The sequence below is a fragment of the Struthio camelus genome, chromosome 25 (assembly GCF_040807025.1).
Source record: "Struthio camelus isolate bStrCam1 chromosome 25, bStrCam1.hap1, whole genome shotgun sequence".
Taxonomy (NCBI): domain Eukaryota; kingdom Metazoa; phylum Chordata; class Aves; order Struthioniformes; family Struthionidae; genus Struthio; species Struthio camelus.
This window is the reverse complement of record NC_090966.1, coordinates 6,646,508-6,658,637: the sequence shown is the minus strand read 5'-3', so window position 1 is coordinate 6,658,637 and position 12,130 is coordinate 6,646,508. Positions and strand designations below refer to the sequence as shown.

Sequence of the window (12,130 nt, the reverse complement as noted above, 5' to 3'; positions counted from 1 at the left end):
CTTTAACGGCCCCTTAATCCCCCCCCGCCGCTAATCCCCGGGGATTTGCCGGGCTGAGCCGCACGTGGTGCCCGGGCGGCCGGAGGGGCCCTGGCGCGGGGAGGCCGCCGGCCGCGTGTCCCCGCTCGGAGGGGACGGGCCACCGAGGAGGGAGCGCTGGGGTGGCCGGGCTGGGGACGGGGACGGGGACCGGCGCGGGTCGCCTCGGGCTTTCGGCTCACGCGAAAACGGGAGCTCTGAAAAAATAACCTTTATTGTCACTCGTACAAAACACGTCACAGTTCGACCGGGGACCCGGGGACGAGGAGGGGACGCGGTGGCCGGTGCCCCTCGCCCTCCGCCGAGGTCTGTCCCCCACCCCAGCCAGGGACCCCCCCCCCCGCCGTGGGGTCCCCACACCCGGCCGGCCCCGGGGTGAGGGGTGCTGGGGAGGGGGCGCCTGGGGAGAAAGTGCAAGTGTGGGGGGCCGGGCAGGGGCTGGGCCGCCGCGGCAGGACGGTGCTGGGCTGTGCTGGGCCGGCTGTGCCCCGTCATGCTGTGCAGGACGGTGCTGGGCTGTGCCAGGCTGTGCTGTGCCAGCTGTGCCGGCTGTACCCTGTCGTGCTGTGCAGGATGGTGCAGAGCTGTACCGGCTTTGCTGGGCCGGCTGTGCCCCGTCATGCTGTGCAGGACGGTGCAGGGCTGTACCGGCTGTGCTGGGTGGGCTGTACCCCGTCATGCTGTGCAGGACGGTGCTGGGCTGTACCAGGCTGTGCTGTGCCAGCTGTGCCGGCTGTACCCTGTCGTGCTGTGCAGGATGGTGCAGAGCTGTACCGGCTTTGCTGGGCCGGCTGTGCCCCGTCATGCTGTGCAGGACGGTGCAGGGCTGTACCGGCTGTGCTGGGTGGGCTGTACCCCGTCATGCTGTGCAGGACGGTGCTGGGCTGTGCCAGCTGTGCCAGCTGTACCCCGTCCTGCTGTGCAGGATGGTGCTGGGCTGTGCCAGGCTGTGCTGTGCCAGCTGTACCCCGTCATGCTGTGCAGGATGGTGCAGGGCTGTACCAGGCTGTGCCAGGCCAGCTGTGCCGGCTGTACCCTGTCGTGCTGTGCAGGATGGTGCAGGGCTGTACCAGGCTGTGCCGGCTGTACCCCGTCATGCTGTGCAGGACAGTGCTGGGCTGTACCAGGCTGTGCCAGGCTGTGCTGTGCCGGCTGTACCCTGTCGTGCTGTGCAGGATGGTGCTGGGCTGTACCAGGCTGTGCCAGGCCGGTTGTGCCAGCTGTACCCCGTCATGCTGTGCAGGACGGTGCTGGGCTGTGCCAGGCTGTGCCAGGCAGGGCTGTGCAGGGCCATGCCGTGCAGCACCATGCAGGACCGTGTCAGGCTGTGCCGGCCATGCCGTGCAGCACTGTGCCATGCCGGCCGGGTCGAGCAGGACCGTGCCACTTTGGCCATGCCGTGCAGCACCGTGCCATGCCGGCCGTGTCGAGCAGGACCGTGCCACTTTGGCCATGCCGTGCAGCACCGTGCCATGCCGGCCGTGTCGAGCAGGACCGTGCCACTTTGGCCATGCCGTGCAGCACCATGCCATGCCGGCCGTGTCGAGCAGGACCGTGCCACTTTGGCCATGCCGTGCAGCACCGTGCCATGCCGGCCGTGTCGAGCAGGACCGTGCCACTTTGGCCATGCCGTGCAGCACCGTGCCATGCCGGCCGTGTCGAACAGGACTGTGCCACTTTGGCCATGCCGTGCAGCACCGTGCCATGCCGGCCGTGTCGAGCAGGACCGTGCCACTTTGGCCATGCCGTGCAGCACCGTGCCATGCCGGCCGTGTCGAACAGGACTGTGCCACTTTGGCCATGCCGTGCAGCACCGTGCCATGCCGGCCGTGTCGAGCAGGACCGTGCCACTTTGGCCATGCCGTGCAGCACCGTGCCATGCCGGCCATGCTATGCAGGACCATGCAGGACCACGCCACACTGGCCATGCCGTGCAGGACCATGCCACGCCGCCTGTGCCGTGCAGGACCGCACCATGCAGGACCGTGCTGTGCAGGACTCTGCCAGGCAGGACCATGCCACGCTGGCCATGCTATGCAGCACCGTGCCATGCCGGCTGTGCCGTGCAGCACCATGCCGTGCAGGACTGTGCCACACAGGCCGTGCCGTGCAGCACCGTGCCGTGCTGGCTGTGCCGTGCAGGACCGTGCCACGCTGGCCGTGCCAGGCTGGGCTCAGAGGGCCACGCAGGTGCAGTAGTGCCGGAGCTTGCAGGGCAGGATGCCCCGGTTGATCTGGTGAAACTCCACCAGCTGGATGAGGTCGGCGAAGCGGGTCTGCCCGTCGTCCATGGTGAAGTAGAGCCGGCCCTCCTCCTCGCTCTGCGGGCACAGCCGGCGTCAGGCCGCGGTGCCGGTTGAGCCCCCCGGCCACCCCCGGCCCGGCCGCGGCCACTCACCGGCAGGATGAGATAGTGCTTGACCTTCTGCAGGTGGCACAGGGACAGCACGAAGCCCTTGGGGTTGCGCTGGCTCTCCCGCACCAGGAAGACGCTGCAAGCCCCAGAGCAGCGTCACCGTGCGCCCCCCCCCGGTCCTGGGCGCCCGCCGAGCCCCCCAGCCAGGGCCTGGGTGCACCCTGGGGCCCTTCTGTCCACCCCGAAGCCCAGAGCTGGGTGGGAATGAGGCCGGGGTTGCACTTGGCTTTGGGCATCAGGGAGTCCCTTGGCTCCTCCTGTCCCCAAGGGGTCCCTCTGCGAGCCCCAGCCACCCCACCCCAGGGGTCCCAAAGTCCCTGGGGGGGTCCCATGCCCCCCTGAAGCCTTGGGGGGACTCATATTCCACCAGTGGTTCCATATCCCCCAGCAAGCCCACCCCATGAGTCCCCTATCCCCCGGGGGTCCCCTATCCCCCTGTGATCCCCAGGGTCCCCTATCTCCCAGGGGTTCCCTATCCCCCTGTGATCCCCATGGGTCCCCTATCCCCCATGGGTCCCCTACCCCCCTGTGATCCCCAGGGTCCCCTATCCCCCATGGGTCCCCTACCCCCCTGTGATCCCCAGGGTCCCCTATCCCCCATGGGTCCCCTATCCCCCTGTGATCCCCATGGGTCCCCTATCCCCCAGGGGTCCCCTACCCCCCTGTGATCCCCAGGGTCCCCTATCCCCCATGGGTCCCCTACCCCCCTGTGATCCCCAGGGTCCCCTATCCCCCATGGGTCCCCTATCCCCCTGTGATCCCCATGGGTCCCCTATCCCCCTGTGATCCCCATGGGTCCCCTATCCCCCATGGGTCCCCTACCCCCCTGTGATCCCCAGGGTCCCCTATCTCCCATGGGTCCCCTACCCCCCTGTGATCCCCAGGGTCCCCTATCTCCCATGGGTCCCCTATCCCCCTGTGAGACCCAGGGTCCCCTATTCCCCATGGGTCCCCTATCCCCCTGTGAGACCCAGGGTCCCCTATCCCCCATGGGTCCCCTATCTCCCTGTGAGACCCAGGGTCCCCTATCCCCCATGGGTCCCATATCCCCCTGTGATCCCCAGGGTCCCCTATCCCCCATGGGTCCCCTATCCCCCTGTGATCCCCAGGGTCCCCTATCCCCCATGGGTCCCATATCCCCCTGTGATCTGCCCATGGGTCCCCTATCCCCCTGTGATCTGCCCATGGGTCCCCTATCCCCAAGGGGTCCCCTATCCCCCTGTGAGACCCTGGGTCCCATATCCCTCCCAGGGCTCCCACATCCTCTGGCAAGCCCCAGGGTCTCGTATCCCCCCCAGGGGTCCCGCATCCCCCCGGGTTTGTACCCATCCACCAGGCCCTGCTGGCCGATGAGGCGCTGGGTGTCCTCGCGGGAGATGCGCCCGTGGAACCAGGGCTGGGTGCGGTGGATGGCTGCGGGGAGACGGGCTTTACGCACGGGGGCCTTGGGGCAGCCCGGCACCCCGGTGTGGGCACCCGCAGCCGCTGGGGGTGCCGGACCCCCCCTGGGCGGGGATGCGGGACTCCTGCAGCCCGGCGGGGTGGGATGGGACCCCAGGGCCGGGCGCTGCTCACCGACGCTGAGCGGCGAGGTCTGGCAGGCCGCCGGCAGGCTGAACCGGTGCGTCGTCTTCTTCTGGCAGTGCAAAGCCAGGAGCGGGTGTTAGCGGGGGGCTGGGGCCCCAGGGCGACCCCTCCCATATCCCCCGTCCCCCTGGACTCACCCGCCAGGCCTGCGCCTCCTCCAGGGCCGCCGTCAGCACCTCGCTGGGGTTCTCGATCACCCGGCCCGTGCACCCCGAGAAGTCCATGGCCACCAGCGCGTTGTCCGACACGCTCCGCTGCGGGGGGCGGCGAGAGCTGGGGGGAGCCGGGCCGGGCCGGCAGCACCCCGGGGGTCGGGAGCCCCAACGCGGGGCGGCCGGGGGGCCGAGGGGCCGGGCACTCACCAGGGGCGTGGGGCCGATGCAGGGGGGCTGGCTGAGCCGGGCCTGCGCCTGCTGGTAGTTGCGGTAGAGCTGCATGCCGTACTGCGGGGAGAGCACTGTGAGCCGGGCCGGCCCCGCAGGGGTGCCTGCCCGGCACGGGGACGGGGACATCCGTCCAGCATCCCTCGGGAATAGGGATGGAGACATCCATCCGGCATCCCTTGGGGATGGGGACCTTCATCTGGCTTGGGGATGTGAGCATCCAACCAGCATCCCTCCAAAACAGGGATGGGGACAGCCATGCAGCATCCCTGGGGGACAGGGATGGGGACATCTGTCCAGCATCCCTCCAAAACAGGGATGGGGACAGCCATGCAGCATCCCTTGTGGGGGACAGGGATGGGGACATCTGTCCAGCATCCCTGCAAAGCAGGGATGGGAATATCCATGCAGCATCCCTTGTGGGGGACAGGGATGGGGACGTCTATCCAGCATCTCTTGGGAACAGGGATGGGGACATCTGTCCAGCATCCCTTAGGAATAGGGATGGGAATATCCATGCAGCATCCCTTGGGGACAGGGAAGGGGACATCTGTCCAGCATCCCTTGGGGACAGGGATAGGGACCTCCATCCAGCATCCCTTAGGGACGAGGATGGGGACCTCCATCCAGCATCCCTTAGGGACGAGGATGGGGACCTCCGTCCAGCATCCCTTAAGGACAGGGATGGGGACAGCCGTCCAGCATCCACCCTGACATCCATCCGGCATCCCTTGAGGACAGGGACCTTCATCCGGCACAGGGCCGGGGGGCGAGCAGCCACCCCGCACGCCTCCGCCATGGGGCCGGGCTCACCTTGAAGAGGCGGAAAGCCGCCATCCAGCACGTCCGGCTCTGCTCATCCTCGCTGCACAGGAGCTTCAGGCCCTTCGTGCCGCTCCGCACCTTGTAGGGCTGCCAGGAGAGGCCAGCGCTGTCACGGGGCAGCCCCAGCAGGGTCCTCAGCCCCCCGCGTGGGGGGACCTGGTGCTGAGACCCCCTAGAGGAGCTGGGTCAAAACCCAGGAGTCCTGGTGCCTAGTCCCAGCCCCCAGACTCGGAAAGGGGACCCAGGCATCTGGGTGCTCCCTGCTCTATCCGGCGTGCCCCCGCCGGGTGGGTAGAGGGGGCCCCCCACCTTGATGCAGAAGCCGAACTCGGTGGGCGTCCCGTAGTGCTTCTTGCCCTGCGTCACGTAGTAGACGTTGGACTCGGTGAGGTCGGCGAAATACTGCAGGTGCCGGGGGTCCTGGGGGGCCGGGGAGGGGGCGTCAGGCGGGTGCCGGCGAGCGGGGCGGCCCTGCGGGGTGGGTCCTGGGGCTCGCACCCGCCGTCCCCGCGGCCTCACCTTGGACGTGCCCTTGGTGGAGTAGTAGAGCCCCGAGCGGCGCAGGGAGAAGTAGAAGCGCTTCCAGACCTTGCGCCCGCCCTCGCGCAGCTGCAGGAAGCCCTGGACCTCGGGGCAGCTCCCGGAGTTGAGGAAGTTCTGGGGAGAGACGAGGGGTGACGGCGGGGTCCCCCCCGGCCCGGCGAGCCCCCGTGGCGTGGTGGCCCCCTACCTGGATGAGCTCCGAGTGCGCCATGCTCTTGTTGGCCTCCAGGCAGCTGGACACCATCACCTCCGGGAAGAGGGACTGCTGGGGGGGGACAGGGGCATCAGTGGAGACGGATGGGGCGTTTGGGGCTCCCACGGGGTGCCCGGGTCCCCATGGAGCACCCTGGGGTGCCTGGGTCCCTGTGGGGTGTTCAGGTCCCCATGGGACCTCCTGGTCTCTATGGGACGTCCCAGTCCCCATCGGGCATCCATCTCCCCACGGAGTGCCCAGGTCCCCGTGGGGTGTCTGGGTCCCTGCGGGGCATCCTGGTCCCCGTGGGGTGCCGGGTGCCGGTGGCGTTTGCCGCCGCGGCCGCTTACCCCGTTGCTCTTGAAGAGCTCGTACTTGGCGAAGTTCTTGCGGAAGACGAAGCGGCTGTCGGCGCCCAGGGGCCACGTTCCCTGCACCTCCACCACCGACTCGTGGTCCTCGAGGCACCGCTCTGCGGGGCGCGGGGCTCAGCGCCGGCTCACCGCCCGCCGTGCCCGGCGCCGTGCCCACCCCTCGGCCCCGCGGCCGCCGCGCCAGGCCGCGCCGTCGCCGCTCACCCAGGGCCAGCTGCTGGTGCAGCTCCACCAGGGCCCAGCTGTGGTCGTGCAGCGCCTGCGCCCGCTGCACCAGCATCTCGCAGAGCTGCCGCGCCGTGGTGCCCGCCGACGCCTCCAGCGAGCGGCACGCGCCGTCCTCGCTGAACACCTTCACCACCTGCGGGGACGCGCCGGGGACGTGCTCAGGGTCCCCCGGCGCCCGGGGCCCCCAGTTGCCTCCTGCCAGCCCCTCTCCCGTGGGGATGGGGCAGAGCTGGGGGTCCCTCGCTGGTCGTGGGTGGCACCTGGAGAGGTTTCACCTCCCGAGGACCCCAGCGTCCGAGTGCACCCCTCACGGCTGCACTACCGCCGTGTCCCCCACCCATGGGGTCCCCCAGGACGCCTGGGCCCCCTCCCCATTTCCCTCCCTCTCCTGGGGACGAAAATAGCGGCAAGGATGTGCCCGGCGCTAGCAGCACTGCAGGGGACCCAGTCCCTCCCCTAGCTCCCCCATGGTCCATCCCCACCAGCAAGCCCTGGCCCCCCCCACCGTGATGAGTGCATCAGGCCTCAGCCCCAGCGCCATCCTGCCCCAAGCCACAGCCAGGAAGGGACCCGGGGTAGGACAACTGCGGGGTGCCCGGGAGACTCACGTGGGAGGCGCCTTCGCGGGGGGGCCCCTGCCCCACGGCGGGGCTGCTCAGGATGGGGGAGTTGGAGGGGCTGCAGAGCTCGGGGAAGGGGTTGGGGATGCAGGGCAGCGACGAGGCGCGCGGCTCCTCCAGCGCCGGCTTCCGGCTGCGGGCGCAGAGGGGCTGAGGGCGCCGGGGCCGCGGCAGCTCCCGGCCCCCCGGCCCGCTCCTGCCTCCCTCCACCTGCACTCCAACCCCCCACTGCCCCGGGTGGACCCAGGCGTCCGGGACCCCCCACCGACCTGCCGGCGTGGATGAAGAGGGGCTGGGAGCGCTTGACGTCGGCGGCGGGCGGCCCCTCGCCCGCGTCCCGCTCGCCAGGCAGGCTGGCGGCCCCCTCCTGCTCCGCGCCGCCCGCCCCGGGGGGCTCCAGGGGGCTGCTCGGCTCAGCCCCCCCGTCCATGGCATTATCTGGGGGCAGAGAGGGGGAGGTCCTGTAGCTGAACGCCGCCCCGAGCCCCGGCCAGGCCCGGACGCCTGGGTCCTCGCACCAGCTTGGGGGCCGGAGAGCGGGCTCTGGAGTTTTGGGCTGCGGGCACGGCAGGAGCCGGCGGGGGTCCCGCCACGCCACGTGCACCCCGCCAGCCGCCGGCCCCGCCGCTGCCCGGGGCAGCCCGCCCTGGCACCCGCCTGGGCAGTGTTTTTCCCCGGCGCCCAGACAAGCGGTGAGTCAGCGTGCGGCGAGGTGACTCAGCATGGCCCCACCTGCCCCCGCGGCTCGCTCCTGCCCCGCTGCGACGGGCACCCGGCCTGCTCCCGGCCCACGTCCCCGGCCCTGGGCTGGGGGTGTCGCGGGAGGGCCGAGGCCGGGGGTGTCCGCGGGGCTGTGCCCCGGCGCTGCAGCCGGTGCCTGAGCTCCGTCCCAGCTGGAGATCTGCCTCCGCGGTGCGCCAGGGCTCAGCCTGCCGCCTCCGATGCCTCCGAGGCCTCTTCCCCGCTGTCCCTGGGGACCAGCCCCCCCCCCCCCCCCAGCAGCGAACGGGGCAGCAGAGGGGCAGGGACACAGCCCCAAAGCCTCACCCCGCACATCCCGCCAGTCTCTCCCCATTCAAGCTGAGACCCAGCCAGCTCGTGGCAGGAGTGGGCCTGGCCCCAGGGAGGCCGCTCCCTCCGTGCTGCAGGGATCCAGTCCGGCTCTTGCAGGCTGCGGGTGCCCAGGTGCCTGGGTGAAGGGGGCAGCACCTGGCTGGGTCTCCAGGAAACCCCGGCCCGGATCAGGGTGCTGGGAATGGAGCTCGGCGGGTCCCTGGGGGACCCCGGCGGGGGGTCGCGCAGCCGGACACCAGCCAGCTCTGCACTTCAGCCCGCGGGAGCCGGCCAGAGGGAGGCACCCGGCCGCCAGCTGCCTCCACAGGCCACGAGCGATGGGCAAGAGCCAGGCCTGCACCTCGCGCTGCGCCCAGGGGTGGTGGCGTCTCCGCCGGGTCTCCCGCTGTCCCTCCTGCCCCAGCCCCGATCACTTTAGGACCCAAATCAGCCTCAAACACCCACGTGCTTCCAGGAAGAGGCAGCCGGGGAGACGGGGCGCGCGTGCCCCCCTGCCAGCACAACCTCGTACGAGACGCCCGAGAATCCCTGGCCGCCCACGCGCTGCCCCACCCTGGGAGCCGCTTCCCGGTGGCGGCAGCCGACCGCGGCCCCCCAGGACGAATCCCCCAAAATCGCCACCGGGCGCCCTGACACCCCCAGCTCCGCCGCTGGGCTTTGCTGGGAGGCGGTGGTGAGCCGAGCCGAGCCGAGCTGGGCTGAGCCAAACCGGGCTGGGCTGAACCGGGCTGAACTGAGCTAAAATGAGCCCGGCCGGGCTGAGCCGAGCTGAGTTGAGCCAGGCTGAGCTAAGTCGAGCTGGGGCCAAGCAAGGATGAGCCATGCCGAGCCCGAGCGAGCCAAACCGAGCCGTGCAGGGCCGAGCTGAGCCAAACTGGGCTGAGCTGAGCTGGGCTGGGCTGAGCTGGGCTGGGCTGAGCTGAACCAGGCCAAGGAGAGACAAGTTAAGCCAGATGGAGCTGAGCCGAGCTGTGCCGGGCTGAGCTGAGCAGAGCGGAGCCGGGCTGGACCAAGCAGGCTGGGCTGCACTGCACCGGGCCGAGCCGAGCCGAGCCGAGGTGGGCCAGGCAGAGCCAGACCAAGTAGTGCCAGGTGGAGCTGAGCTGAGCCGAGCTGAGCTGAGCCGAGCTGAGCCGAGCTGGCCGAGCAGCGCCAGGCGGAGCTGAGCCGAGCCGAGCCGAGCTGAGCTGAGCTGGCCGAGCAGTGCCAGGTGGAGCTGAGCTGAGCTGAGCCGAGCTGAGCCGAGCCGAGCTGGCCGAAGCAGCGCCCAGCGGAGCTGAGCCGAGCGGAGCCGAGCTGAGCCGAGCCGAGCCGAGCCGGCCGAGCAGTGCCAGGCGGAGCTGAGCTGAGCCGAGCCGAGCCGAGCTGAGCCGAGCCGGCCAAGCAGCGCCAGGCGGAGCTGAGCCGAGCCAAGCTGAGCCGAGCTGGCCGAGCAGTGCCAGGCAGAGCTGAGCCGAGCCGAGCTGAGCCGAGCTGAGCTGGCCGAGCAGCGCCCAGCGGAGCTGAGCTGAGCCGAGCCGGCCGAGCAGCGCCAGGCGGAGCTGAGCCGAGCCGAGCCGAGCTGAACCGAGCTGAGCCGAGCTGGCCGAGCAGCGCCCAGCGGAGCTGAGCTGAGCCGAGCCGGCCGAGCAGCGCCAGGTGGAGCTGAGCCGAGCCGAGCCGAGCTGAGCCGAGCTGGCTGAGCAGCACCAGGCGGAGCTGAGCCGAGCCGAGCCGAGCTGAGCCGAGCCGAGCAGCGCCCGGCGGAGCGGCGGCGGCGGTGGCGGCGGCAGGAGGAAGCGGAGCCTCGCAGCCCAGCCCAGACACCTCCTCGCGTCCGGCCAAACCAGTTCTGGCGGCCGCTCCCAGCTCCACCTCAGCGCGCTGGCATCCGGGCCGGGGCCGGCAGCGCCGCGGGGCCGGGGGCCCGCGCCCGCCGCGGGAACGGCGCCGAGCCGGCCGGGGCCACGCTGCGCCATCCCCGGCCTCTCGCCCTTTCGGCCCCAAAGCAGGGAGACGGTTCCCGGCAGCGGGTGGGCAGGCGGCCGCGCGGCCCCTGGCTTGGCCCAGCCCGTCCGGCGCGGCCGGCCGGCACGCAGCACGCGTACCGTGCCAGAGCACGGTGACTCGCCGGCCGCCAGCAGGCTCGGACGCCCCGCGGGACCCCTCTGGCCCCGGCACGGGCACCGCCGGCCCCGCCACCCGCCCGCCGGCTTAATCATTCACCGGCGCCGGCAGCCTGCGGCCCCCGCCTCCCGCCAGCCCGCTCGGGGTCCAAGTCCACGGCCACGCCAGGGCCGATGCGGTCCGGGCTGCTGCGACGTCCCCGTCCCCATCCCGATGTGACATCCCTGTCCCCATCCCGGTGTGACGTCCCCATCCCAGTGTGCCACCCCGTCTCTGTCCCGCTGTGATGTCCCCATCCCGGTGTGACGTCCCCATCCCCATCCTGGTGTGACGCCCTGTCCGTGGCCCGTCCCAGCCGGGGTAACGGGGGTGGGGGGGGGCCGTGCAAGGGGGATGGGGGACATGGGGGCAGGGGGGACACTGCAGGGAGTGGCACAATTCCGCTGCCGACCTGCCAGCCTCTCACCGTGGCCTCAGGCCACCCTGATGCCGGCCTTGGCCCTGCAGCCCAACACCCCCAGCTGTGATGGTGGTGATGGTGGGGGGGGAAACATGGGGTGTCCTGGGGTTGGGACACACAGGGGACCAGGTCCATGGGGCTCTGGGGCAAGGGGACCAGGGCCACCAGGACTATGGGGCAGGGGTCCAGGACCACCAGGGCCATGGGGCAGGGGATCAGGGACCATCAAGGCCCCACATCGGGGGTCCAGGGCTCTGGGGGCCCCAGGGCCAGGGGGTGTCAAGGTGCAGGGGCAGGGTGGCGGCGAGGCCGAGCCGGGCAGGAGAGGAGGAGGAGGAAGAGCGGGGAGGAAGGAGGGCCGGGGAGGGGAGGCCAGCAGAGCTGGGCCCCGGCGTCCGGGGCGTCGCGAGGTGCCGGGGCCCCGCGCGGGGCCCCCCGGGCCGGCTCCTACCTGCAGGCGCCCGCCGTCCGCCGCCCGCCCGCCGCGCTGGGCATTCCTGTTTTCCCCAGCCTTTATCTACCTGCGCCAGCTCCCGCCCCCGCCTGACATCACGCCGCCCGGCCGCCGCGCCGTGGGGCGCCCGCCGTGGGGCGCCGCGCCCAGGGCCCCCGCCCGCCACCCTGGGGTGCCCCGGCCCCGCGCTCCTCGCCACCCCCCCCACCGTGATGGGGAGTTTCCCACAACGCCCCGGGGCAGGCCCCCCCCCTCCCCCAGGACCAACACGGCGAAGCCCAGGTGGGAACCCAGGTGTCCGGGCCCCCCAGGGTGCTGGGTGCAGCTCGGGGGGCCTGGGGAGAGCCTGGGGGGCTGGGGCGGGCCCCACAGTGTGGGGGGGGATGTGGAACGGGGATGTGGGGGACCTGCTAGGACATGGGGGACCCAGAAGGTCCCCTGGGGGCTGTGAGGGGGGTGTGGGGCTCCTATGGCTGCTATAGGGCTCCCAAAGGTGCTACAGGGCTCCCATGGGTGCTATAGGGCTCCTGAGGGTACTGTGGGGCTCCCGTTGGTACCATGAGGTTCCTGTGGGTGCTATGGGGATCCCGTGGGTGCTGTGGGGCTCCTGCGGGTGCTAGATGGCTCCCATGGATGCTTTGGGGCTCTCATGGGTGTCATGGGGCTCCCGTGGGTGTTATAGGGCTCCTGTGGGTGCCATGGGGCTCCCATAGGTGATATAGAGCTCCTGTGGGTACTTTGGGGCTCCCGTGGGTGCTATAGGACTCTCGTGGGTGCCATGGGACTCCCATAGGTGTTACAGGGCTCCCATGGGTGTTTTGGGACTCC

At 71.1% G+C, this 12,130-nt stretch overlaps 1 protein-coding gene across 4 annotated transcripts; it reads right to left on the bottom strand.

Moving 5' to 3' along the window:
* Positions 1-235: 235 nt before the first annotated feature.
* GRB7 (growth factor receptor bound protein 7) lies at positions 236-11,380 on the bottom strand. 4 transcript variants are annotated; one of them, XM_068919423.1, is made up of 15 exons: positions 11,300-11,380; positions 7,478-7,646; positions 7,197-7,341; positions 6,565-6,721; positions 6,337-6,458; positions 5,981-6,058; positions 5,770-5,907; positions 5,560-5,670; positions 5,239-5,337; positions 4,405-4,485; positions 4,180-4,296; positions 4,031-4,091; positions 3,781-3,868; positions 2,438-2,531; positions 236-2,360 (listed from the first exon to the last, which is right to left on the bottom strand). In XM_068919423.1, the coding sequence occupies exons 2-15, from the start codon at positions 7,636-7,638 to the stop codon at positions 2,214-2,216; spliced, it is 1,599 nt and encodes a 532-aa protein (XP_068775524.1). In that variant the 5' UTR covers positions 7,639-7,646; positions 11,300-11,380; the 3' UTR covers positions 236-2,213. The 4 variants fall into 4 exon arrangements, with proteins under 4 accessions (XP_068775524.1, XP_068775522.1, XP_068775520.1 ...); XM_068919421.1 differs by lacking the exon at positions 11,300-11,380 and adding an exon at positions 8,256-9,379 and having other exon boundaries at positions 4,031-4,088; XM_068919419.1 differs by lacking the exon at positions 11,300-11,380 and adding an exon at positions 8,256-9,378.
* Positions 11,381-12,130: the final 750 nt, after the last annotated feature.

Bases quoted from the DNA above. Each gene is read 5' to 3' on its own strand.
- GRB7 (XM_068919419.1), bottom strand. From the start codon at position 8,283: ATGGGGAGAGACTGGCGGGATGTGCGGG. The intron at 6,459-6,564 runs GTGAGCGGCGAC...CGCGCCCCGCAG, and splicing joins GCACCAGCAGCTGGCCCTGG to AGCGGTGCCTCGAGGACCAC. The intron at 5,338-5,559 runs GTGGGGGGCCCC...CTCTCCTGGCAG, and splicing joins AGTTCGGCTTCTGCATCAAG to CCCTACAAGGTGCGGAGCGG.